The sequence below is a fragment of the Rana temporaria genome, chromosome 8 (assembly GCF_905171775.1).
Source record: "Rana temporaria chromosome 8, aRanTem1.1, whole genome shotgun sequence".
Lineage (NCBI taxonomy): Eukaryota > Metazoa > Chordata > Amphibia > Anura > Ranidae > Rana > Rana temporaria.
In genome coordinates, this window is record NC_053496.1 from 96,930,770 (window position 1) to 96,956,419 (window position 25,650).

Consider the following 25,650-nt stretch of genomic DNA (forward strand, 5'->3'; position numbering starts at 1 on the left):
CATGCGCAGTACGGCCGGCGCGGGAGCGCGCCTCATTTAAATGGGACTCGCCCCATTTGAATAGGAACGCCTTGTGCCGGCGGAATTTTAGTTACACGGCCTGAAATTTCTAGGTAAGTGCTTTGTGGATCGGGCACTTAGGTAGAAATTTTAAGGCAGTGTAACTTAAATGGGATTTTTTAAGTTGCGCCAGGTTTTTGTGGATCTGGCCCATCATACTTACCTCCACTGTGCAGTTTGTTTTGCACGGAGTGGCCCGATCGTCCTCTTCTGGGGTCCCTTGGCGGCTCTTGCGGCTCCTCCCCACAAGAGCTATCCCCCTCTGGGAAGCTCTCTACCGAGGGGGTTACCTTGCGGGCGCGCTCCAGTGCCATACAATCAGCGTTCATAGCTGCCGATTGTATGACTCGGCCCCGCTTCATCATTGAATTTGATTGACAGAAGCGGGAGCGAATGGCTGCGCTACTATCAATCTATCCAATAAAGAACCGATCAGGCATGGGGAGAACGACGCGGGATCACTCCCTCGGAAATTCAGGCTCAGGTAAGTAATACGGGGGCTCGGGGGGGGCGGTGACTGCAAGGTATTTTTTCACCTTCATGCATAGGATGCATGAAGGTGAAAAAAACACAAAGATTTACAACCCCTTTAAGTATATATAACCTGAAGTACAATAATGTTCCAGGGAGAGTGCATTCGATATCACTCCACCTGTAAAAGGAGTTGGCGCTATACAGGAAGCATCGGCTTATGTGGCTCTGCTTCACAGCTGCTTCCTTCCTCTACCTATGGTTTCATTTAAAACACTGATGCTCTGGAATGGAGGGTCATGATCTGAGCTTGCCAACCCACCATCCCAGAGCAGGAGGTCGCAGGCCACATCAGAGGGCTCTGCGGGCCACTGGTTGGGAACCCCTGATCTAATTCTTCTTAAAGTGGAACTTTAGTCAGAAAATTAAGTCCTGTTCGATCACTCCAAGCTAGCTCCTTTCGCAGGTATAGCTATGTAAAACATAAAAAAAAAAGTATCTATACTGCTCAAACTACAATAATACACTGCTTCACCCTGTTCTTCACATGCTCAGTTGCTCTCCATTTTTAGGCAATTTTTAGGCACTGCCGAATTTGTAAAGGATGATTTGCTGACAGCCTTAAAGCAGAATTAAAGCATCCTATCCTCTACAGCCAAGGAAGCTGCTTCTGTTTGATCTGCAACTGCTGTGGGGCTGCACATGTGATCAGCTATGAGACCTGCCATTTGATGGTTTGATAGTTTAGTTGGGAACACAAGCAAATGTGACAGTTGGTAATCCTGGAATGTAACTGTTAAATTGATGGAATAGGTTCCGCTTTATGATTTACTGCTGTTTGGGGGCCAAGGGCTTTAGTAACATGGCAGCCTCAGGGAAGAAGAAACAGGAGCAATTTACAGTACACACTAATGTTGGTAGCCTAATTATTAATGTGGACCGTATGTTCCATGCTAAAGAACATTATTTTTTATCAAGTTGTTATAGGTAATGCTCGGCTTTAAAGTGGTTGAAAAGTCAGCATTAAGAAATCCTGTGTTACAGGATTATATCATGTGCAGTGTGTGTCTTTGTGTAAAATTATTGCGCTAAATACCTTATTTACAGAGCCGCTGTGTGCTCACGTGACCCCCCAGGAGCTCTCTGTCCCGATTTGGAGCACCGCAGAGGGAGGGGCTGAGATCCCGCACTGGCATCAGCCTGGAGGAGAGGGGGAGAGCAGCAGGAGGTCACGTGAGCACCCAGCAGAAATAAAGTATTTTTTGCAATAATTTTTCACAAAGACACACAGCGGATTACAGGATTTCCTAATGTTAATACTACAGACTGACAGACAGACAGGGAGGGAGGGGGGAGACAACGGATGACAGAGGCACGTAAACTGACCACGGTAATCAGGGCTCAGCAGAGACAGGGGGACACAGGAACTGTCAGGATCAACCAGTTTTTTTTAGAAAATAGAGAGGGGTAAATGACACAGGATGATCATTTTTTTTTTCTTTAGGGTTACAACCACTTCTAAATGGAAGGTTTTGGCTGGATTTAGGCTACAAGTTATTGTAGTAATGTATTTGACTTTTTGACTTTTTCTGTGCTTATTGTGGATATGTGTGGATCAAACATGATTTTAGTTGAATCCATCCTCAATCCATGTGTTAATACATTTGTAGCATATTTTCGGTAAATATACAGTAAATTTTTATTTGTGTTATAAATACATTTGTGTCCAGTTCAAAAACACTGATGTTTTGCAGTCATTGATCTTCATTGTGCTGATGACTGAATGTAGACTAGACTTCAATACATTCTTTATCTTGCAGGCTTGGTATGGAGCACGATGGGCAGGGAAACCGCTGTGCTGATGAAACCAGTATGGGAAGCATCATGGCCCCCCTGGTACAGGCTGCTTTCCATCGCTATCACTGGTCTAGGTGCAGCAAGCAAGAACTTAACAGATATATACAGTGAGTTGGAATTATGTGTAAAGTGTATATAGTATACATTTTTGTGTACATACATTCAACAAACAGGTTTGATACTTGGCTGCTTACATTTCTCTTAGCGGCTTCAGACATGAAGGTTTAACTTTGGAATTGCTTTAATACCCAAGAGGGTAATCTGAACATCTGCATGTAAAAACTGTGAATGGTGGATGAGTCATAAGCCACAATGGAAGTCTAGACAATCTTTTGTAGTGTGGTCGTGCTCTCAGTGCAATTACTACCTGGAAGCTGTCTGTTTCCTTATACATATATATAGTATGTGAGCTTTTGTCTTTGTCCATTCCATCAATGCCACATACCAAACATCATGGTTAAACATTGATGGCACTAAGAGTCATTACATTTGTGTTTTAGGAAAGCATTTTTCGAATACTTTCTCACTCAGTTCTATATGTCACCTCAATTTGTTTAATTGCCATTTACTAGCCATAAGCCCCATTTTTCCCGTTTGATCTCATGCTTTTTAAAATATATTTTTAGTTTTTTTTTATTATTATTATTGATACCAAAGCATCTTCAAGTCTCGTTCAGAGTATACTTGCTGCATTTTAATGTTTATATTTTTTTACAGCTGTTTTGAGATATGCATAATACTATATTTTTTACTCATGGACCCCTTAATGTACATATTTTACAGTATGCAGATTACAAATGCTTTGGTATCAACAAGTACATGATGTCCAAAGGGTGCTGTTGCAGTCAGAGACCTCTGCCACCACAGCACCTCCCACATACAACTATGCCAGGGTGGGGGCAGGTTGTGTACCTACTCTAGGGGCAGTGTTACAGTATCCCACAAAAGTTAGTACACCCCCTCACATTTTTGAAAATATTTTGTAATATCTAGAGGCAACACTGAAAAAATTACACTTTGCTACGATGTAAAGGTAGTGAGTGTAAAGCTTGTATAACAGTGTATATTTTCTGTCCCCTCAAAATAACTCAACACACAGCCATTAATGTCTAAACCACTGGCAACAAAAGTGAGTACACCCCTAAGTGAAAATGTCCAGATCGGGCCCAATTAGCCAGTTTTCCTCCCGATGTCATGTAACTCATTAGTGTTACAAGGTCTTAGGTTTGAATGGGGAGCAGGTGTGTTAAATTTGGTGTGATCACTCTCACTCTCGTACTGGTCACTGGAAGTTCAATATGGCAACTCATGGCAAATAACTCTCTGAGGATTTAAAACATTTTGTATTGCTCTACATAAAGATGGCCTTGGCTATAAGAAGATTGTCAAGACCCTGAAACTGAGCTGCAGCACGGTGGCCAAGACCATACAGCGGTTTAGACATTAATGGCTGTATGTTGAGTTATTTTGAGGGGAGAGCTAATTTACACTTTATACAAGCTGTACACTCACTACTTTACATTGTAGCCAAGTGTAATTTTTTCATTATTGTCATGTGGAAAGGTATAATAAAATATTTTCAAAAATGTGAGGGGTGATACTGTATGTGGGGGGGGGGGGGGGGCGGGCGTTAAAGCTTGTCTTCCAGCTGCCGTCACTCCTATGATTGCATTTTGTTTTGCCAAATATTCACATGTGTGTACTGCCAATTACCCCCAAGCCAGTCTAGGATGATTATGCTGCCCCATTTCAGTTAAAGCTTTTTTGTTGTTTGGCGAAATAGCAGAGTTCTGATCTTTGTGAGCTCTGTTTATTTTCACTCCATGAGTAATGAATTCTTCTTGGGTATATAAAAGTCACTTTTACACTTTTGGTATGCCTTTACACGCCAATAATTTTGATTGTGACATGTCTAGACTTCAAAGGCTACTGCAAGAATAATTCCAGGTTTTGCATTTTTTACATAGTTACATTGGTCCAGCTTGGACCAATGCAACTACATACGCCATTCTTGTGGTATCACTCTAGAAGCTAAAATTCCCTGTAGTAGACACCACTACTACAGTGATCTAAACTAGTTTCCAGGTCCTGTGCTGAGTGGCTGCCCTGCTGCATTGTGCACACAGAAGTGTAACTGCTGGGGACAGCCGCCATTAAGAGATCAATTTTTCATTTTCTCAATTAATGCAAAGTGTTCTTTGATTAGACAAGGTGGAGATGTGGGGTAGTGACATTACACTCTTCACCTCATCCAATCAGAGAATACTTTGCATCCATTGAGAAAATGAAAAGTATCTCTGAACCATGCCTGTGCCCAGTGGCCACCCTCCTACGTTCACAATGCAGCAGAGCAGCCTCTCGGGACAGGATTTGGAAGCTAGTGGAGATCACTGGAGTGGTGGTGTCTGCTACAATTCCAGCTTCTAGAGGGATCCTAAAAGTATGGTATAATCATGGTTACATTTGTCCAAGCTTGATCAAGGTAACTATTCAAAAAATTGCCATACCTAAGTGCAGCAAGTATAATAATATAAAAAAAACACATGACTAATAAGGGTCCCTAAACATTCTGCATGCCATTATGTTGCACTTGAATGTGCATTGCATTAAAGCGGAGGTTCACCCTTTAAAACATTTTTTGACATTACACAAAGTCGCGCCATCCTACCGACACAATGCCGATGTTTTTTTTTTTGTCAGCACATACCTCTTAATCCCGATTTTCACCTCACGGTGATCCCGCGTGAGTGGGCGTTCCCAAGCACTGCCTGTGATTGACAGGCTTCCGAACGGCGCATACTGCGCGTCACAGGTTGCCGACAGAACCCAAACGTCGGTGCGCAGGCGCCGTATAGAGCCGCACCGACGTTCAGGTTTTTCCGGCAACCTGAGACGCGCAGTATGCGCCGTTCGGAAGCCTGTCAATCACAGGCAGTGCTTGGGAACGCCCACTCCCGCGGGATCGCCGTGAGGTGAAAATCAGGATTAAGAGGTATGTGCTGACAAAAAAAAAAACATCGGCATTGTGTCGGTAGGATGGCGCGACTTTGTGTAATGTCAAAAAATGTTTTAAAGGGTGAACCTCCGCTTTAAATAACACAGCCAACTGAAATCAATGTGCTCTGACACATAAAAACATCCCAAATATCAAACATGCCTCAGTGTATTGGGTTGCCATTCAAAAATGGCAATGCAATGTGTCAGGCCCCCGTACACACGACCAAGTTTCTCGGCAGAATTCAGCCAGAAACTCGATCGGAGCTGTATTCTGCCGAGAAACCCGGCCGTGTGTACACTTTCGGCCGAGGAAACCGACGAGGATCTCGTTGGGCCAAATAGAGAACATGTTCTCTATTTCCTCGTTAGTCAACGGGCAAACTTGGCTCGCCGAGATCCTCGGCGGCTTCACAAGGAACTCGACGAGCAAACGATGTGTTTTGCTCGTCGAGTTTCTCGGGCGTGTGTACGGGGCCTCATGTAACTTGTATTGCAGTAACGTGCACGTGAAGCAGTCCATATGTGTAAAACAGCCCTGCCTGTTACAGTATGAATAAAACGTACTTTTGAGCATCTGTGTTAAAGAGTCACCCCATTTCTTCTTCAGATTATTAAATTAAGTATTTCAAAATGATTATTTAGCAATGAACATGAATAATTGCCCTTCTTTGATCTAATTATTTAGTTCCTATGATTGCCTTCTGGATGACCCCTTTGAGCACAAATGGCCAAAATTACCAGAGCTTCCAGGAATCAACTACTCCATGGATGAACAATGCAGATTTGATTTTGGAGTCGGCTACAAGATGTGCACTGCTGTAAGTATTGCTGGAGTGACATTTATAGACACCACTGAAATTATTGCTTTAATTTGACATAAACATTTATTCTGTCAAACTGCAGTGTAAAATTTAGTTGAAAATGTATACTTTGTGGCAGTTCAAGGCCAAATAAATGTGAGAAAAAAATGGAAAGCCTGATGCCATCTTCTGTTCTGTGATGCATAAATCCAATTTTTTAAATGTTTTATTTATTTATTTATGTTTTTGTTTTTCCATTTGTCCTTGACAGTAAGGCTTGTTTGTCTGAGTATAGATCTATGTTTGTCTCAAGCATGTTTGAAGTCATTTACTGTTGACTGTCTCACTACCTCTACTAGAAGTTTATTCCAAGCATCAACTATCCTTTCAGTAAAATTATACTTTATAAAATTTGGTTGGAACTTCCTTCTAGTTAGTTTGAGGTCATGTCCACGTGTTCTTGATTTTGGTTTCATATTGAAAAAACTGCCCTCTTGAACCTTAGTCACCCCCTTAATGTATTTTAAGGTTTCAATCATGTCTCCCCTATCCCTTCTTTTTTCCAAACTGTACATATTTACAGTTCACACAAACATTTTGCAAGCATTTGTGAAGCTTTTAACACGCTTTACGCAGTTTAATTGAAACCTTTAATAGCTTCAACAAAGCTTACTGAATGCTTTGCAAATGTTGTACACTACTGCTACTGTACATGCTTTAGGCTCCTTTAACACTAGTGCTAGTGTTCACCGCAGTTCTGATAAGTGGTCTGCAGTGTTTCCCCTTTCAGAAGGCAGTGAAAGGAGTTTTTCAGGCATTCAGGAGGCAATACTACTGTCTCCTATGGCAATTTAGCATTGCTGGAACGCAGAAAAACTGTGAGCCAAGTGTCCAGCTCTCGTTTGTAGCATTGCTCTGATCACTTACATGGGAGAGTTTGACAGGCAATGCAAAGATGTGGCAATAGGTATGCACCCAAGCGGCACTTTGTCTACTTTTTTTTACCCCTGTGCACCTGTGTGAATGGAGCCTTTAGGCTAGCCATAGACAGAGCAAATTTCTACCTGGCCGGGGCGTGCGTGCCACGTGGTGTTCCTGGTCCAGGGACCATGCTGGTCCGGAACATTTGAGCAGCGACGGGGACCCAGTGATCGACTGGGTTCCCACCTTTGAGGATCCCAAGCGGTATAGCTGTTCGGTGGGGAGTCCATCTGAGGAGCGCCAATGAGAGGCTGGCGGTCCAATTTTGACAAACCCCCGGGGATCAAGGTAGCCGGACACTGAAGGATTGATCACCTGTCAGTCGGTAACTGGGCGACATTAAGAAGGGGATCCATGCGTAATTCACCTAAGGAGGATTGCCTCCATAACTACAATCAGAGAGGGCCTGTGGCAGAGGTGTCTCCATGACGTTCATTTAGGAGGGTCTGTGGCAGAGACTTTTCCTCAATTTCAAGTTCATTCTAAGGAGGGTCTGTGGCAGAGACTTTATCCTACAAAGGTTTGAGTGATACTCCGGCTGTCCGGGTACGCTAAGCCCACTCAGGCAGGAGTGGTGTGGAAAGTGTTACATATGGGAGCAGGACTGTTCCAAATGCTACGCCTGAATCTACTGTTCTCCTTCTTCTTCTTGCAAACTCTTTCATCACCAGTTCATTATTTTTACCCGGCTGGGTAATAAAGAGCACAGAAAAGACACTTGTAGCGGACATTCTTTTACTATTGCTATATGCACCATTCACCCCTAGGAATTCGGAGAGCCACAAGGTAAATGTGCCACCCAAAACAACCAGCAGCTCCTCCGGGGGTAGTGCTACACCTGCAACTGTGGGTGTTGTTCCATTGTGTTCTCCCCGTGGGGGGCGGAGAAGGTAGTGATTACAGCTAGCGACTATAACAGCTACCAGCACAGTTGCAGTGGTCAGTCTACAGCAAGAGCTCTACAAGTCTACAGCATGAATATTCAGCCTGAAAATTCAGCATGAATATTCAGTGACCCCTGTGGTGGGATGAATATTGTACAACATAACTGAACCAGGACTTGCAGCAGACTTACAGGATGTTTGCAAAGAAAGTTTATCTGGAGTCATGCAATGTAGACTTGCTGCAATTGTGCAACAAACTTGTGAAGCCTGTCAAGTCTAGCAATAGCTTAGCAAGTCATTTTTCAAAAATGCAGCACATTTTCCTGCTATCTGGGTGGTTTGTATGCCATGCTTATTTATTTATTTGTATAAAGAAGGTTTACAATCACTTTAATATTTTTTTCGAAAAGCTGGAAGCAGAGGCATCCTCAGGGTGTTTCTCCTATCTTGCTCTACAGTCAAAAGTACAGAACAACCATTTGCGTTTCAGGATGTATATGGCCAGCACAAATGCCTGAGGGGGGTTGGATCCTGATCGTATAAATGCCATCTGGTGTCTATAGCCAGCTTTAAGGAGGAAGTAAACCCCTGCAAAGTAAACGCATAATGGGCTAGTACCCATTATGTGCCACTTACCTGCAAACAAAGCCTGCAATGTCCACATTGTCCCCGCTGGGGGAAGTATCCCCCACAAATTTTGGCTCTGTGACTGCCCGGAGTCACGTGACGTCACTCCCGCACATGCCCTTTCTATAGTGCGCATGCATTGATAATGTCGGCGCAAGCGCATATGATAAATATTCACGGTTTAGGAGATATTTCCAGTACCTACAGGTAAGCCTTATTATAGGCTTACCTGTAGGTAAAAGTGCTCTGTAGGGTTTACAACCACTTTAAGTTTACTGTACACTGGTTGTAAGACTCTGATTTAAGAAGAATTATTGCTGAACTTTAATTTCTACCTCTACCAGATGCATTGCCTGTACTACAGGAAGTTCTTCCTTTATATCCTGTTAATAATAACTGATTATAAAGTAAGAGCACACAGCAAAGAGGGTGTGCCTCATACCCAACATTGATATACTGTAGTTTAAAGGAGTTGTAAATAAAAAAAAAATGTTATGCTGAAATGACTGTTCACAGGGTATAGAGACATAACAGTTAACTGATTCCTTTTAAAAACGATTAAAAATAGATAAAAATCAATCATATAATGTACCTGTAGTTTCTAGTTTCGTTTTTGCATGTTGTTTCCTGCCTCTCTGCTGTACAGAGCATACAGAGCCACAGAGCAGTAATGGTTTGGAAAACGAAACTGATCCAAAGGGGAGGTGCTGTGGGGTTTTAGACACACAGTAATCACACCTCCTTGAAGTTAGTGACCACAGAGAGAAAGATCCCAGCACTGTGGTTATCAGGAAACAGACAACCAGGAAGTGTGGAGATCAGAGAAGAATTACAGCAACTTGGGAGCAAAAATGAACAATGAGGACATGAAAACAGCACTGCATTAAGGTAAAGAAAGCTATTAAGATAAAAAAAAAATTCCTTTACAAACCCTTTAACATGCAATGTATTAGAGGTAGAGTAGTTGTCATTTTTATTAAGTGCTGTGAGCTAAGGAATAGGATATTAGTTTGTTTTTCTGCACACAGTTATCCTCACCGCCTGGGTGTTAGTGTTTTCCTTAATTTATTATGAAGTGATTTTTATTTTCCATCCATGATACAGTCAAATATGTTTGTTTTGGTTTTGTTTTTTTACTTGGCTCCTTCCTATGTTCATTTCAATGCTGAATGTTTTACTGATTAAATGTAATGAAAGCTGCTCATGTATAATCAAGTGTTTGTTCTCAGTTTAGGACTTTCGACCCTTGCAAGCAGCTGTGGTGTAGCCACCCAGACAATCCTTATTTCTGCAAAACGAAGAAAGGCCCCCCTCTTGATGGAACTGAATGTTCTCCTGGCAAGGTACCGAATTTCTTATTAGAAGATTAACCAATTTATGTTGCAGACAATGGTTATCCTAGCTCACTAAAGTTTATTGCAAAATGTTTTTTAGGCTTTGAATATCATTCAAATAATTTGTACACCCTATTCTTAAATTTAGCAATACATTGAATTAAATAAAACGTACTATAGTAAGGTCTTAGCAACCTTCTTATGTCAGAGGGATTGGACAAAAACTCAAAGACAGGAGAGTGGTTAACATCAAACGACCAAGATTCCCTGGCAAGCACTTTGGGTCCCTTATCATTTAGACCTGGGGGTGAAATGGTGTTTGAACATACAGTACAGACCAAAAGTTTGGACACACCTTCTCATTCAAAGAGTTTTCTTTATTTTCATGACTATGAAAATTGTAGATTCACACTGAAGGCATCAAAACTATGAATTAACACATGTGGAATTCTACATAACAAAAAAGTGTGAAACAACTGAAAATATATTTCATATTCTAGGTTCTTCAAAGTAGCCACCTTTTGCTTTGATTACTGCTTGGCACACTCTTGGCATTCTCTTGATGAGCTTCAAGAGGTAGTCACCTGGCGCAGCACCCCATCACTCTCCTTCTTGGTCAAATAGCCCTTACACAGCCTGGAGGTGTGTTTGGGGTCATTGTCCTGTTGAAAAATAAATGATGGTCCAACTAAACGCAAACCGGATGGAATAGCATGCCGCTGCAAGATGCTGTGGTAGCCATGCTGGTTCAGTATACCTTCAATTTTGAATAAATCCCCAACAGTGTCACCAGCAAAGCACCCCCACACCATCACACCTCCTCCTCCATGCTTCACGGTGGGAACCAGGCATGTAGAGTCCATCCGTTCACCTTTTCTGTGTCGCACAAAGACACGGGGGTTGGAACCAAAGATCTCAAGTTTGGACTCATCAGACCAAACCACAGATTTCCACTGGTCTAATGTCCATTCCTTGTGTTCTTTAGCCCAAACAAGTCTCTTCTGCTTGTTGCCTTTCTTTAGCAGTGGTTTCCTAGCAGATATTCTACCATGAAGGCCTGATTCACACAGTCTCCTCTTAACAGTTCTAGAGATGTGTCTGCTGCAAAAGGTGGCTACTTTGAAGAACCTAGAATATGAAATATATTTCCAGTTGTTTCACACTTTTTTGTTATGTAAAATTCCACATGTGTTCATTCATAGTTTTGATGCCTTCAGTGTGAATCTACAATTTCCATAGTCATGAAAATAAAGAAAACTCTTTGAATGAGAAGGTGTGTCCAAACTTTTGGTCTGTACTGTACATCTCCTGCGCTCTGATTCAGTGTATCCATCTGACCACTTGCAACCTGGGAATTTATAGATTCTGTGGCACTTGGTTTGCCACTGGATTTGACCCTAAAAAAGTTAATTTTAGATGTTCCCCTCTTTGTTTTTGTTTGCTGATTTCCTCCACTGCATTGCTGCTGTAAATTTTCAGAAAGGCAGAATGAGCAATCCCTCTATAGCTTGCAATCCATAGCATGTATCTATATTTTAAATGTACTGAACTTCAGTAGTGAAAACAAAAAGTTCAATGCTACTACCCATTGTACACTGTGGTTTCCTGAATAAAAGAAAGATTTTAGAGCAATGTCGGTTGTGTGGATCATCTTAATGGACTGCAATTCACTGTTACTAAAGAAAATCTGATCATCCTTGCAAGCTCTATACATTGAAAAAAGGATGAGTATAGTCTCTTTTATACTAAGAATATAAGAAGTAGGCATGTGCCTTCGTCCCAATTGATATATGAAATAAGTGGACCCAATTAATTGAGACACCATTGGCTGCTTGAAACCAAGAGTTTGTCACCAACTAGGTCAAGGGGAGGGGAGAAAGGGGATTTTGGGAGGGACTATTCACGGCACTAGTTAACTAGTGCCGTGAATAGTCCCTCCAAAAATACCCTTTCTCCCCTCCCCTTGACCTAGTTGGTGACAAACTCTTGGTTTCAAGCAGCCAATGGTGTCTCAATTAATTGGGTCCACTTATTTTAAGCTCTATACATGTAATAAAGGCCAAGTTCACATGCAAAAAAAAAAAAGAAACAGAAAACAGCGCAGGAATACTACAGATATAAAACTTTTCTCACCTGTAAAAATGCACTTACAAATGAAATTACTTGATCAGGATATATCACCAGGACAAACCTTCTAGAGGTATGCCAGGTCATGCCAACAGATGCTGGAGTACCCTTGCTAAGATGATGGCAATAGGAGAGGATTCAAGCCAAGGTGGATGCTCTTTGGTGGATACGGGGGGAACTAAAAGATTGGGAAATACAAAGACTTTCCAAGATGGTGCAGAAGGGGGACAGGAAATGGAGCCTAAGTGGTGAAGTATCTCAACTACGCTTACCGTAGTTTAGTATGTATTTGGTTTGCATCCTCTCCTATTTCTGGCAGCTATGAGTATTCCAGCATCTGTTGTTGTGACTTGGTCTGTCCTGGTGATATGTCCTGATTCTGAAGTTTATTCATTGTAAGTGCATTTTTATAATTTCAGTCTATTACCTGTATCTAGTGAGCTCTGTTTCCTTTTTCTATTTTAGCACATATCTGTGTGATCAGGAAGCATAAGCAACATGTCTCCATAATGATCCAATGTCTAGCTATCTAGTACATTCATTTTAGATGTATTAAACTAGGTGATTCTATTTTTTTTTTATAAATTTTTTTAACCCATTGACACATTATATTTATGTCTTGCTGATATTGTTGCATTTGTTTATTATCTTCAGTGGTGCTTTAAAGGACACTGCATTTGGAAGACACCAGAACAGTCATATAGTCAAGATGGCGGGTGGGGCTCATGGTCACGGTTTGGTTCTTGTTCCCGAACCTGTGGAGGTGGAGTGCGCTCCCGTAGCAGGCAGTGTAATAATCCACCGTAAGTATAATATAACTCAACAATACAGTAATGTCTTACTGCTGTGGCAATGTAAGTCACAGGCATAAACAAGATTTTAAGATTTGTTTAAAATTGCAGTGAGCAAAGTGCATTATTATTTGGATGCATAGACTACATGTGTCTATTTTGTATTTAGGTTCAATAATTTCTATCTCCTGCTACATAATACTCTTATGCCGCATACACACGATCATTTTTCGTCATGAAAAAAAAACGATGTTTTTCGGCATGTAGAAAAAACTACGTTTTTCCAACTTCATCATTAAAACGACGTTGCCCACACACGATCGTTTTTAAAAATGCTCTAGCAAAGCGTGGCGACGTACAACACGTACAACGGCACTCTAAAGGGGAAGTTCTATGCGGATGACGCCACCCTTGGGGCTGCTTTAGCTGATTCCGTGTTAGTAAAAGACGATTCGCGCTTTTCTGTCTGTTACAGGGTGATGAATGTGCTTAAACCATTACGAATGGTAGTTTTACCAGAACGAGCGCTCCCGTCTCATAACTTACTTCTGAGCATGCGTGGGTTTTTAACGTCGTTTTAGCCCACACACGATCATTTTTACAACACGAAAAAACGACATAGTTTAAAACGTCGTTAAAAAATGCAGCATGTTCGAATTTTTTTTTTGTCGTTTTTCAGAACCCGAAAAATTATGTGAAGCCCACACACAATCATTTTAAATGACATTTTTTAAAAACGTAGTTTTTTTTATGCCGAAAAATTATCGTGTGTACGCGGCATTAGGTTTGTACTACTTCTGTTTCCAGTAAACTGGAGGATCTGTTTTCGTATAAAGTCTCAGCAAGATAAAATCAAGCGACTGTGTACTGAAATGCTGGGATGTTCTGTGAACATATTGTACTGTTTCTGTATATAGCAGTATGTGGAGGTGTGTACTTATCGGACAAGGTTTTCTCTTATCAGTATACGTAAGCCTATTTAAGTAACCCATGTTCTGTACCATTTTAATACCAGTCTTGTGTACACTTTTCTACCTCATTTATATTTTTTAACAACAAGGTTGGTCTTTATTGGAAAAACACAAAAATGGTACATGACAAATCATTCTGGGTAAGAGCAGAACAATACATTGATTACATATCGAGGGAAAAACAAAGAAAACACACGGGTTGACAAGACACAATACGACTTAAAAAAAAAAAGGATAATAAATAATAAGGCACACTTTTTGAGAGAAGGAGGTCATACTAAGCAAATAAGACAGCAGGCAACTTCTCAATAAACAACACCACAGGCACAAGAGCGAACGCCCTAAAGCAGGGAGGGGGGGAGAGGGGGGAGGAGGAGGAGGGGCCAGGGATAGCTCATCCGTGTACAACTCCGGGGTTAGCAACATATGAGGGATCAGTCCAAGGCCGCCACACCTTCTCATACTTCATAGGACACCCTCTACTCATGTACGTCAATTTATACAATGGAAGTACTGCGTTAACCGCATTTTCCCAGGAGCCCACAGTGGGGGGCAAGGGGGAGACCCATTTAACAGAATCTCTTTTTTTGCATAGAAGAACAGCAAAGAAATCAACGTCTTGGTATATGTAGGCCGCAGCTCATCATCCTGTACACCCAATAGGGCCAATTCCGCCGACAAGGGTAGTTCCAGTTGAAGGCGGAAATTAATAGTCTCACCCACCGCAGCCCAGAACCTCGCCAGCTTCGGGCAGGTCCAGAACATGTGTAAAAAGGGGCTCTTAGGAGATTGACAGCGAGGGCAGTTCGTAGAACGGAGCGGATAAATTCTGTGCAGCCTCTGAGGCGTAAAGTACACACTATGCAGAAATTTTGTTTGGATCAGCTTGTCCCTAGAGAAGATAACTACTTTAGAACTGGCCTCAAAACACTCCTCCCAGGTTTCCCTATCCAACTCGGGTAGATCCTCCCTCCATCTCTCCCACAAGGCTTCCATCTTTGGTGAATCCCTCCTCTGGAGAGCAAAATACAGCTCAGACAAAGGCTTAGCCAGAGTCTCCTGTGCTAACAGGTCCTCTATGGGATCCGCTTTCAGGGTAGGGGGGGACGGGAACTGTGCCCTGGCTGCGTGACGGAGCTGCTGATACCTGAACGCCATCCAGGGAGGGAGGCCAAACTTGTCCGCCAGAGAGAAGAGCCCCGCCGCAGTATACATTGCGTAGCAACTTAATGCCAAATCGGGCCCAAAGCTGCGGATCCGGTATGGTTCTGAAGTGAGCGAGGGCAGGGTTGCCCCACAGGGGGGTAAAGGGGGACCGCCGTTAGGGACTTAGAAACCGTCTCAAAGGGTCACTACAGTCGAAGTCGGCAACAGAGGGGACGCCGAGGGACCACAGTACACAAGGTTGGTAAGCTCAGTGAGGGAGCCCACTATGGCCGCCTCCAAACAGACAGCCGCATTGGCCCTAGACTGCTGAAACCACCACCGGACCGTGACCAACATAGCTGCCCAGTAGTAAGTCAACAAGTCTGGAAGGGCAAGACCCCCACAACTCACAGGGAGTCGGAGGGCCGCCCTAGCCAGTCGGGGGGAAGAATCCCGCCACAGGAAGGAGCCGACGCAACTATCCCCCTCTCTAAAAAAAAGTCGTGGGCACCCACACCGGGCAATTCCTAAAAATATATGTTAATTTGGGAAGGTAGATCATTTTCAGAATATTTATACGTCCTAGGAGATTAAGAGGAAGGTCAGCCCAGCGGGAGCAGTGATCTTTAAGACGCTGAATCACAGGCAAAAGGTTGAGGCGTTGGAAGGACCGTAGGTCCCTCGCCACCCTAATTCCCAGGTAGACAAACTCGTCCACCCACCGAAGCGGAGTCTGTGTCCCCGGCACCTCATTTATATTTAAATGCTAGCAGAAAAATCAGGAAACAAATCAATATTATTCCCATTGTACTGTAGGCAACCTACAATGTGCTGTGTGGAGGATAGTTTTGTTTTATTGAAATCGAGTAGCTTCACCAGGAGTGTTCTGGATGGCGAGCTCTAGATCAAAGGCCTAATTCATGGGTACAAAATAAATACCGATGGTTAAAGGGGTTGTAAAGGTTTGTTTTTTATTTTCTAAATAGGTTCCTTTAAGCTAGTGCATTGTTGGTTCACTTACCTTTTCCTTTGATTTCCCTTACAAATGTTTAATTTTTCAATTTTTAAAATTTCTCACTTCCTGTTTCCCCTCAGTGAGCTTGCCCCCATCATCCTAGCCGTTCTGGCTGGGGGTTAGTCAGCGTGCTCGCCCCCTCCATGGGGACTACATCCCTGCGGGGAGACATTGGGCCAGATTCTCAGAAGAGATACGACGGCGTATCTCCAGATACGCCGTCGTATCTCTGAGTTGCGCCGTCGTATCTATGCGCCTGATTCTTAGAATCAGTTACGCATAGATTTCCCTTAGATCCGACAGGCGTAAGTCTCTTACGGGAAAGGAAAAAAGGAACAGTGTCCCATATGGCAGCCAATTGATATGAGGTAGTTGCTATCCTAAGGAGACGCTCCCCCAAATGAGGGGGTATTTGCCGTAACCAAACTACTTAAGCAAATACAAAATGAACCTGGGTGAGAGCCTGAAGAAAAGGGCTGACCCCAGGAAAGAGGTTACTATTGGCAAATGATGGGCTATACTCAGTTGGTGCAAAAATACAATTGATTTATTAAATTACTACAAAATATCAATAAAAATCAGTCTGCTATATTGGGCAACGTGGCAGGGCAAATGTTAGGAATGGTATGCTTCCGCGTTGGCGGTATAGCTAAAATGGACTAACGAACATAAAGACAACTGACAAACATGTAACATAAACCCAGACAATCCGGATACTGTAGTGTTACCTCTGTGGTGGTTCACCTGGGGTGGAGACCCCGATCAATAAGATCAAATTGAACCGATAAAAAATATATATATAACTAGTTGCGGTGAGCAAACCACAGGGTGTCACCCCAGGTGAACCACCACAGAGGTAACACTACAGTATCCGGATTGTCTGGGTTTATGTTACATGTTTGTCAGTTGTCTTTATGTTCGTTAGTCCATTTTAGCTATACCGCCAACGCGGAAGCATACCATTCCTAACATTTGCCCTGCCACGTTGCCCAATATAGCAGACTGATTTTTATTGATATTTTGTAGTAATTTAATAAATCAATTGTATTTTTGCACCAACTGAGTAAGTCTCTTACGCCGTCGGATCGTAACTGCATATTTCCGCTGGCCGCTAGGGGCGTGTACGCTGATTTACACGTCAAAATATGTAAATCAGCTAGATACGCGAATTCACGAACATACGCCGGCCGACGCAGTACAGTTACGCCGTTTACTTTAGGCTTTTCCCGGCATAAAGTTACCCCTGCTATATGGTGGCGTAAGTGCGGCGTACCAATGTTAAGTATGGCCGTCGTTCCCATGACGAAATTTGAAAATTTTACGTTGTTTGCGTAACTCGTCCGTGAATGGGGCTGGACGTAATTTACATTCACGTCAAAACCAATACGTCCTTGCGGCGTATTAGGAGCAATGCACACTGGGAGATTTCCACGGACAGCGCATGCGCCGTTCGTGAAAAACATCAATCACGTCAGGTCACAGAACATTAACACAAAACACGCCCCCCTGTCCCACATTTGAATTAGGCGGGCTTACGCCGGTCGATTTACGCTACGCCGCCGCAACTTACGGAGCAAGTGCTTTGAGAATACTGCACTTGCCCGTCTAAGTTGCGGAGGCGTAACGTAAATCAGATACGTTATGCCCGCACAAAGTTACGCGCTCCTGCGAGAATCTGGCCCACTGTGTTCATCCCTGTTATACAGATGTAAAGGATAACAATTGCCCTAATATTGGGACTTTTAAGGCACTTTGATCATAAAACATATGAAAATATAAATTATAAAAGGATTTTCAGTAATACATAATTGGATAAAAAAGCAAAAGAAGAGTGTATACATGGTATGGACAGCTATAGATGCACCAATTATGAGAGATAACAATGATGTGATATAGCTTCTTCCACCAGACGTGTTTCTGAGAATGAATATCTCCTGCATCAGGGGTGTGGGAGGTGTCATTAGTAATCAGTCAAATCACATTACAGGTGGACAATCCATGTATTCATTAAAAACAAAGTTTGAGAGATCTGCTCTTCCGCCCAACCTTAGGAGTAGTATGTATCATTATATATCGAAAAACAATAAGTGGGAAATAAACTGCTTGGGGTGCACCACCCTCAGAAATGGAGCAGGTATCACTGAGACCTTGGAGACTCAATCCTGCACCCAGGATAGGTCCTGGACTTCAAAATGTAAACATGATGGGCAGGGTATCAAATCTGTAAGGGTATTATTGCAATTTAGGTTTATCCAGAGGGAGCAAAGTATCGTGTCGACAGGTGGGGGTGCACAGCAGAAAAGGGTACACAATGTGCACTTTGAATAGCGAAAAACTAATTTTAAGTTCCCACTGATTGTTTAAGGCATGTTTCCATACATTTTTTGGGCTTACCACCTTCCCATCGGGAGAAAGCCAAAGTCATGCAAGCCGTTTTGGAGGTGATGCCCCAGTTTTCCTAATAGAGCAGTATGACCCATAACCCTTACTCAGAGCATGTTGTTTAAGGGAGTTCCACATCCACAACTTCACCGATTCTCTGTTCAACCCCTTGGACCAATTTTTGGATTTTGCAAACATCCTGCATAAGTACTGAGAAGTCCAATCTACAGTGTCTATCTTGTTAGTCAAGGAGGTTTGGCATTGATGTATTGCATCAAGGATTTAAGTAACCATCAGCTACAAAGTTACATAGTAAGTCAGGTTAAAAACGCATCCATCTGGTTCAACCAATAAAAGAGAAAAAAAATCATAAAATCCCATATACCCAATCCTATACCCACAGTTCATCCAGGGGAAGGCAAAAGACACCAGCAAAGCATGATCCAATTTGCTACAGCAGGGGAAAAAATTCCTTCCTGATTCCCCAAGAGGCAATTGGATCAACTTTACCCAAAAATGTTAGTACCCAGTTATATTATGTACATTTAAGAAAAAATCCAGTCCTAATCCAGCCAACTACTATTGGCCAGGACCAGCTCTTGAGGGAGTCTATTCCGCATTTTCAAAGCTCTTACTGTGAAGAAACCTTTCCATATTTGGAGATAAAATCTCTTTTCTTTTAGATGTGAAGAGTGCCCCATTGACCCCTTGTCCTCTGTGATGAAGTAAATAACTTAGACCAAGTTCACTATATGGACCCCTTATGTATGTAAACATGTTAATCATATCCCCCCTTAGTCTCCTCTTCTTAAGAGAGAATAAATTCAGTTCCTCTAATCCAGCCCTCAAAATTTTCACTCGCCTGCTCGCATTTGGCGAGTGAATATTAATTGAGGGCGAGTATTCCGGCTCGGACGAGGAGCGGATCTGCTTGGCTCGGGCCGGGGCCAGGTCAACTTGGCTTGGGCAGGTCCACTCTGCTCCAGCGGGGAGCATGTCCTCTCCGCTCAGACAAGCTACACAAGCCGCCTCCCCCAGTCATCTCTATGGAGGGCTCCGTGTACAGCGCTGCACACTGGGAAGTGTAGTTTCCAGCGCAGCCCCGCGGATTGTCTTCTCACTGACATGGCAGACAGACAGGAGGCGCAGAGGGGGCACTCGTCCCAGGACAGCGAGGAGGAAGAAGAGTCCAGCAGGGAGAGTGCAGACTTCAGGGAACAGCCTACTAGGAAGAAGTGAGAACCAAGAGGTCGGGGAGACAGTCAGAGACAAGTCCGTATCTGTAAGTGTGCACATTGTACAAGAAGTACAATATTGTAGTCACTTTAAAAAATGTACGAAAGCTTTACAATTAAATTCCAAGGTAACATCATCATTTACCATGGCAATTTGTAAATAACCAAATAACTCAACAGGCACCATGGTAATATAATCATTTACCACAAATACTTTTTGCAAGAGCAGTAACATTATGTCCTGTTATATACCCTAATTTGGAAAAATTACTAAGTACTAAGAATAAACAAAATGCTACTAAGTGTAAAAAAAAAAACATTTTAAGGAATAAGTAATACTTATGGGACATGGGACAATGTTTTATAGCATCTAACAATTAGTTTGGTGTTATGTTATGCTTAGTTGAACTCTACAGTAGCCCACCGAATGCAAGCTATAAAAGTCTTACATATTTAAAATTTCATGGAACAACAGATTTCAATTTTATGTCATTCTATTTATCATGGTATTGTCTTATCACATTCAATTTAAACCTTGTACTGTGATCTTATATAACATACTTGGGATATTTAGAAGTTCACCAGAATATATGTGGCCTTCAAAGGGCATTTTCAGTTCAATAACTTTTTTGTTTAGTCCGTGTAGTCATGCAGCTTAGGGTTACCCTTTAAGATTGATACAGATTTGTAGAACAAATAGTTTTTTTTTAAGAAGATAACAGGTTAATCTTCCCAATGGAATTTGGTGATTGATTCAATAGTGTCTTTTTATCACAAGTAACACAGATGTTCACATCTGCTGTTCACTTGCTTGATTTTAAACCAGTTTTGAATCCAACAATGATAACATATACAGTCATAGTGAGAGAAAGAGGGGGGCTACAAAATTATACAGCATTTTATTTTGAAAGAAGTAAGTCACACAGAGGTCAGCCAATAGTTTGTGAGTTAAAGTGATGACCAGATATTTTGCAGCCTGTTCATTCTCAGTTTGACTTTCCTTTAGTGTGTGTCAACAAACGCTGTGTGCAAACGTACGTAAAATATATTTTCTGTATAGCCAAGGCTCTTATATAATCCATACTTATCCTGGAGTTTTAAAAGCTCCCATTGTCAGACAAAATCACAAGTCAACATTTTTAACCATTCTGTCACGCGGTTCTATTTATTTTTAAAGTGTTACATCACACCAGAGTTTTAGCAGTAACAGACCACAAAATTATGTATTGCTTAAAAAAAGTGGTATTTGCCATTGGCGTGTTTATATGTTCATCAGGGAGTATGGTCCTGCGTATTTATTTTACACATACCATTTGTCTTGAGTCATACCGTGGGCATTTTCTGCAGGTATAGTCAAGCATGGTACTGTAGCAATTTTTCAAGATACGTTCTTTAAGCTGCCAAGGGCAAAACACGTTTAGACCTACAATAGAATTTAGTGACTATAGGACATAACGATTAGCTTCTACTAAGCAATGTCTAATAAGTTTAAATGCAGAAGTTTGAATAGATTAGACTTCTTACTTGTGCCCCTTATCCCTTCAAATTCCAGTTCCCCAAAATGTAAACATATGTTATGCTTCTGGTGGTTCTTTCTTCTCTATATAGTCACATCTGTATGCTCTTTTTGTTCTTTCCCCACCGTTTTCTTTCTTTTTTTTTTTTCAGATAACATAAACACAGACTTGGCACAAGGGATATAGCAAAACAATAAATTTTCAGAAGTTTGGATTTATTGAAGGCAAATGTTAATATAGCTCAAAGCCATCATTTGCTGTTTCAACTGCTTCTACTTTCTCAGATGTTTTTTCTTCTTTTTCTCGTTACCCCTCTCATTTATTACTGCTGTACGTCATCACAAGACTTAGCGGTTTATAGTTTAAGACAATTGAGCCTTGACAAAATGTGTTTTCAGAGGTGCCTAAAACATAAGAGACCTTTAAATCAAACATTTTATGTGAATGGAGCAAGTGATGATGGGCAAAATATAATTCACTGAGATCTGCAAATAGTATTCAAATTTTTTATTGCTGTCACTATATATGCGCTATCATAAAATATTACAGTAGAGACATCAACAAGGAAATTGTCATTCCATTTAATTCCAAAGAGGTGATTTATGTGGTCATATACAGTAGGAAACTATTTAAAAAGTATTTTTTTTAAATGTAATAATTTGGAAATAGGCAGGTCCTCTGCTGATTTTTCATTTCAGTTCTGTAATAACACATACTTAGTCAGAAATAAATCTTTAAAATCATAAGTCAAAACCTTTTACATTTTTGGATAGGGAATTTGTTTTCTGCCATCTGTGTCCCATTGCGTAGATTCCTCTTCACTTCCTGTCTCCTAAACACAACAGGAAATTTAAGTGAGAAAAATCAGTTGACCGTTCTCACCAGAAAAAATGGAACCATTAAGGCCTCGTACAGACGAGGGGACAGTCCGCTGAAAACGGTCCGCCGGACCGTTTTCAGCAGACATGTCCCCTCGGAGATTTCTGTCTGATAGTTGTACACACCATCAGACAGAAATCCGCGCGTACACGATCCACGGTGATGTGGCCGCGCCGTCACGATGACGCGGCGACGTGCGCGGCCCTGGAAGTTCAAAGCTTCCACGCATGCGTCGAATCACTTCGACGCATGTGAGGGATGGCGGCCGATCGGACATGTACGGTGAGTCTGTACAGACGACCGAACATGTCCGACGGACAGGCTTCCAGCGGACATGTTTCTTAGCATGCTAAGAAACATTTGTCCGCCGGAAAACGGTCGGCTGGACAAATGTCCGCTGGAAACCTGTCCGGTCGGCCGTACACACGACCAAACATGTCTGCTGAAACTGGTCAGCGGACCAGTTTCAGCAGACATGTTCGGCCGTGTGTACGAGGCCTAAAAGTTCTACCCTCTATTTCTGTTCTGGTGATAATTCAAAATGTTGGTGGTCATCAACAGGACAAATAGAGTCGGTGAATCGCAGTAGCGGAGAGACGCAGTGGTGGTTGATTACTAAAAACTGGAGGGTGCAAAACCTGGTGCAGCTCTATAATAAGGCTTACCTGTAGGTACAGTGAAAATCTCCTAAACCTTCACGATTTGGAAGATAATCACACTGCATGCAACCAGTGATGTCACCAGCTCATACACTCTGAAGGGACGGCATACCCTTGCCGTCCCTTCAAAGCTCAATGCCATGGTACGTGACTCCCGCACGCATTAGCGGGAGTGATGTTATTGCGGCACAGCCAAAGGACACAAAACCGGATAGTAGACAGGGTGAAGATGGAAGCACCTTCAACTGTGACAGCGTGCCGCTGGAGGGGTTCATTCTAAGGTAAGTATTTCATAATGTGCTAGTATGAGAAGCATACTAGCACTTTATACCATTGCCCTACAAGGTTAAAAAAAAATGTTGTTTACTACTGTTTTAATTGAACAAGCTGAAGTTAGAAGCTAATTGGCTATGATACACAGCTGCACCAGATTCTGAGTGCTCCAGTTTTGGTAAATCTACCACAGGGAAACTCTGTGGGAGCACAATGACATAGATTTCAGCGCCAGCTGAACACATTTTCTGGTACAATCATTTTTATTGATGCACGTGAAAGTATCAAGACAGCTGATTACCAATGCAGGGGTTGTACAACAATGAACAGGGCTGACAGAGTTTCTAACTCTTCAGTACTCTATCTGGGGCCAGACAGTAAAAGCCCATTCACAGAGGGGCAACATGACTTCCAGCGTGACTTTTGGAGGCAACTTGGATACGACTTGAGTATGAATCACAGCGCAACATGAGGCAACTTACAAGGCAACTTCAAGTTGCCTCCAGGACAGGAGGCTTTCCAGTGGCCAATCAAACAAGAATCGGCTCTGTGGAAGGGAGGGGTTTGCCTGAGAAATGTTTGTTCTCTTCCTGTATTGTTGCTTCTGTTAAGACAGTGATCCGACTTCTGAGGCGACTTCCATTGAAATTAATGGGTACAAGTTGCCTACAAGTTGCCTAGAAGTCGGATTGAAGTAGTACAGGAACCTTTTCTGAAGTCGGAGCAACTTCAGTAGTGTACATTAACACGGCTCCATTCACTTCAATTGCTTTTCTCAACAGCGCGACTTGGGGCGACTTCAAGTCGGATCCCATGTTGCCCTTTTGTAAATGGGCTCTGAAGGTGCATATTTTTAAACAGGAAAGGTAAATATCCATAGTTGGAAAATTTCCTAGAAACTAACTTGAATAAACTGATTCCATAGGCACTAAGCTGTGAGAAATAGTGCTTTTGACATGTGGAAAAATAAATATTCTGCTTTATTGTACATATCAATTTCTGGATGGAAGTCCTAAATGCTTGTTGAAAACATTGCTAACAACAGGTGTAACATACAGTGGGGTTGATTTACTAAAACTGTAGAGTGAAAAATCTGGTGCATGGTATTTTAACCGCTTGCCGAATGCCTCATGCACATTTACATTAGCAGAATGACATGAGCAGGCAAAGCAACCTATATATACGTTGCATTGAAGCCGCCCGCGCCGCAGTCTCTGTGACCGTGCCCGCAGGACCCGCGGACTCGATGTCCACCAGTGTCCCGCGATCGAGTCACAGAACAGCAGGACAGGTGATGCCTCTGCAAACAAGGCATCTCCCTGTTCTGCCTAGTGACACAGCCCTGATCGTCTGCTCCCTCTCATCGGGAGCAGCGATCAGTGACATGTCACAGTAAGCCACGCCCTTAACAGTTAGAACCACTCCCTAGGACACACTTGACCCCTTCATCGCCCCATACTGGTTAACTCCTTCACTGCCAGTCACATTTATACAGTAATCAGTGCATTTTTTTAGCACTGTTCGCTGTATAAATGTGAATGGTCCCAAAATACTGTAGTGTCAAAAGTGTCCGATGTGTCCGCCATAATGTCACAGTCATGATAAAATTCGCAGATCGCCGCCATAACAAGTAAAAAAAAAGTATAATAAAAATGCCATAAAACTACCCCCTATTATGTAGATGCTATAACTTTTGCGCAAACCAATCACTATATGCTTATTGCGATTTTCTTTTACCAAAAATATGTAGAAGAATATGTATCAGCCTAAACTGAGAAAAAATTGCCTTTTTTTAAAAAACAATTGGGCATATTTATTATAGCAAAAAGTACACAATATTGTTTTTTTTTTTCAAAATTGACGCTCTATTTTTGTTTATAGTGCAAAAAAAAACCGCTAAGGTGATCAAATACCACCAAAAGAAAGCTCTATTTGTGGTAAAAAAAAGGACGTCAATTTTGTTTGGGAGCCACGTCGCACGACTGCTCAATTGTCAGTTAAAGCGATGCAGTGCCGGATCGAAAAAAGTGGCCCGGTCATTTGGCAGCCAAATGGTCCGGGGCTGAAGTGGTTAATCAGCTTCTAACTTCAGCTTGTTCAATTAAGCTAGCTTTGACAAAGAAAAACCTGGCAGCTATGTTTCTTTGGAGAGCTGCACCGGTTTCTGCACTCTACAGTTTAAGTAAATCAACCCCAATATTTGTACATGTTTCCAGTTGTAGCCTTTGTATATGGGACAGAGGAATCAACAGCCTGCTTTGTTTGTCCAGCATAATTTATTTGTTATTTTATGTTCTGCAGTCCTGCTTATGGTGGTCGAGATTGTCCTGGTCCCACCTATGAATATCAGATGTGTAACAATGAAGAATGCAGAGGACCATTTGAAGATTTCCGTGCTCAGCAATGTTCACAACGTAACTCATACTATACTTACCAGAATACCAAGCACGCTTGGCTTCCCTATGAGCATCATGATGGTGAGAGCGCTTCAAGTTCTGTTGTAACAGCGATATCTAATTAGTACAATCCTAAACATTGTGTAGTGCTCACATGTAACAGAGTCTTGGTAAACATTAGTTAAAACCTAAATGTGAATTTAAATGTAATCATCCATTTTCCCCCAACTAACACTTATCCTTGTCCT

At 42.2% G+C, this 25,650-nt stretch overlaps 1 protein-coding gene across 2 annotated transcripts in view; it reads left to right on the top strand.

Moving 5' to 3' along the window:
• Positions 1 to 25,650, top strand: part of ADAMTS14 (ADAM metallopeptidase with thrombospondin type 1 motif 14) — a 278,768-nt gene that overhangs the window by 152,713 nt on the left and 100,405 nt on the right. For both annotated transcript variants that reach the window (XM_040362329.1, XM_040362330.1), the window contains 5 exons: positions 2,352 to 2,495; positions 6,071 to 6,203; positions 9,907 to 10,020; positions 12,793 to 12,941; positions 25,308 to 25,483. In XM_040362329.1, coding sequence (XP_040218263.1) covers positions 2,352 to 2,495; positions 6,071 to 6,203; positions 9,907 to 10,020; positions 12,793 to 12,941; positions 25,308 to 25,483 — 716 coding nt within the window. The remainder of the gene's footprint in view (positions 1 to 2,351; positions 2,496 to 6,070; positions 6,204 to 9,906; positions 10,021 to 12,792; positions 12,942 to 25,307; positions 25,484 to 25,650) is intronic.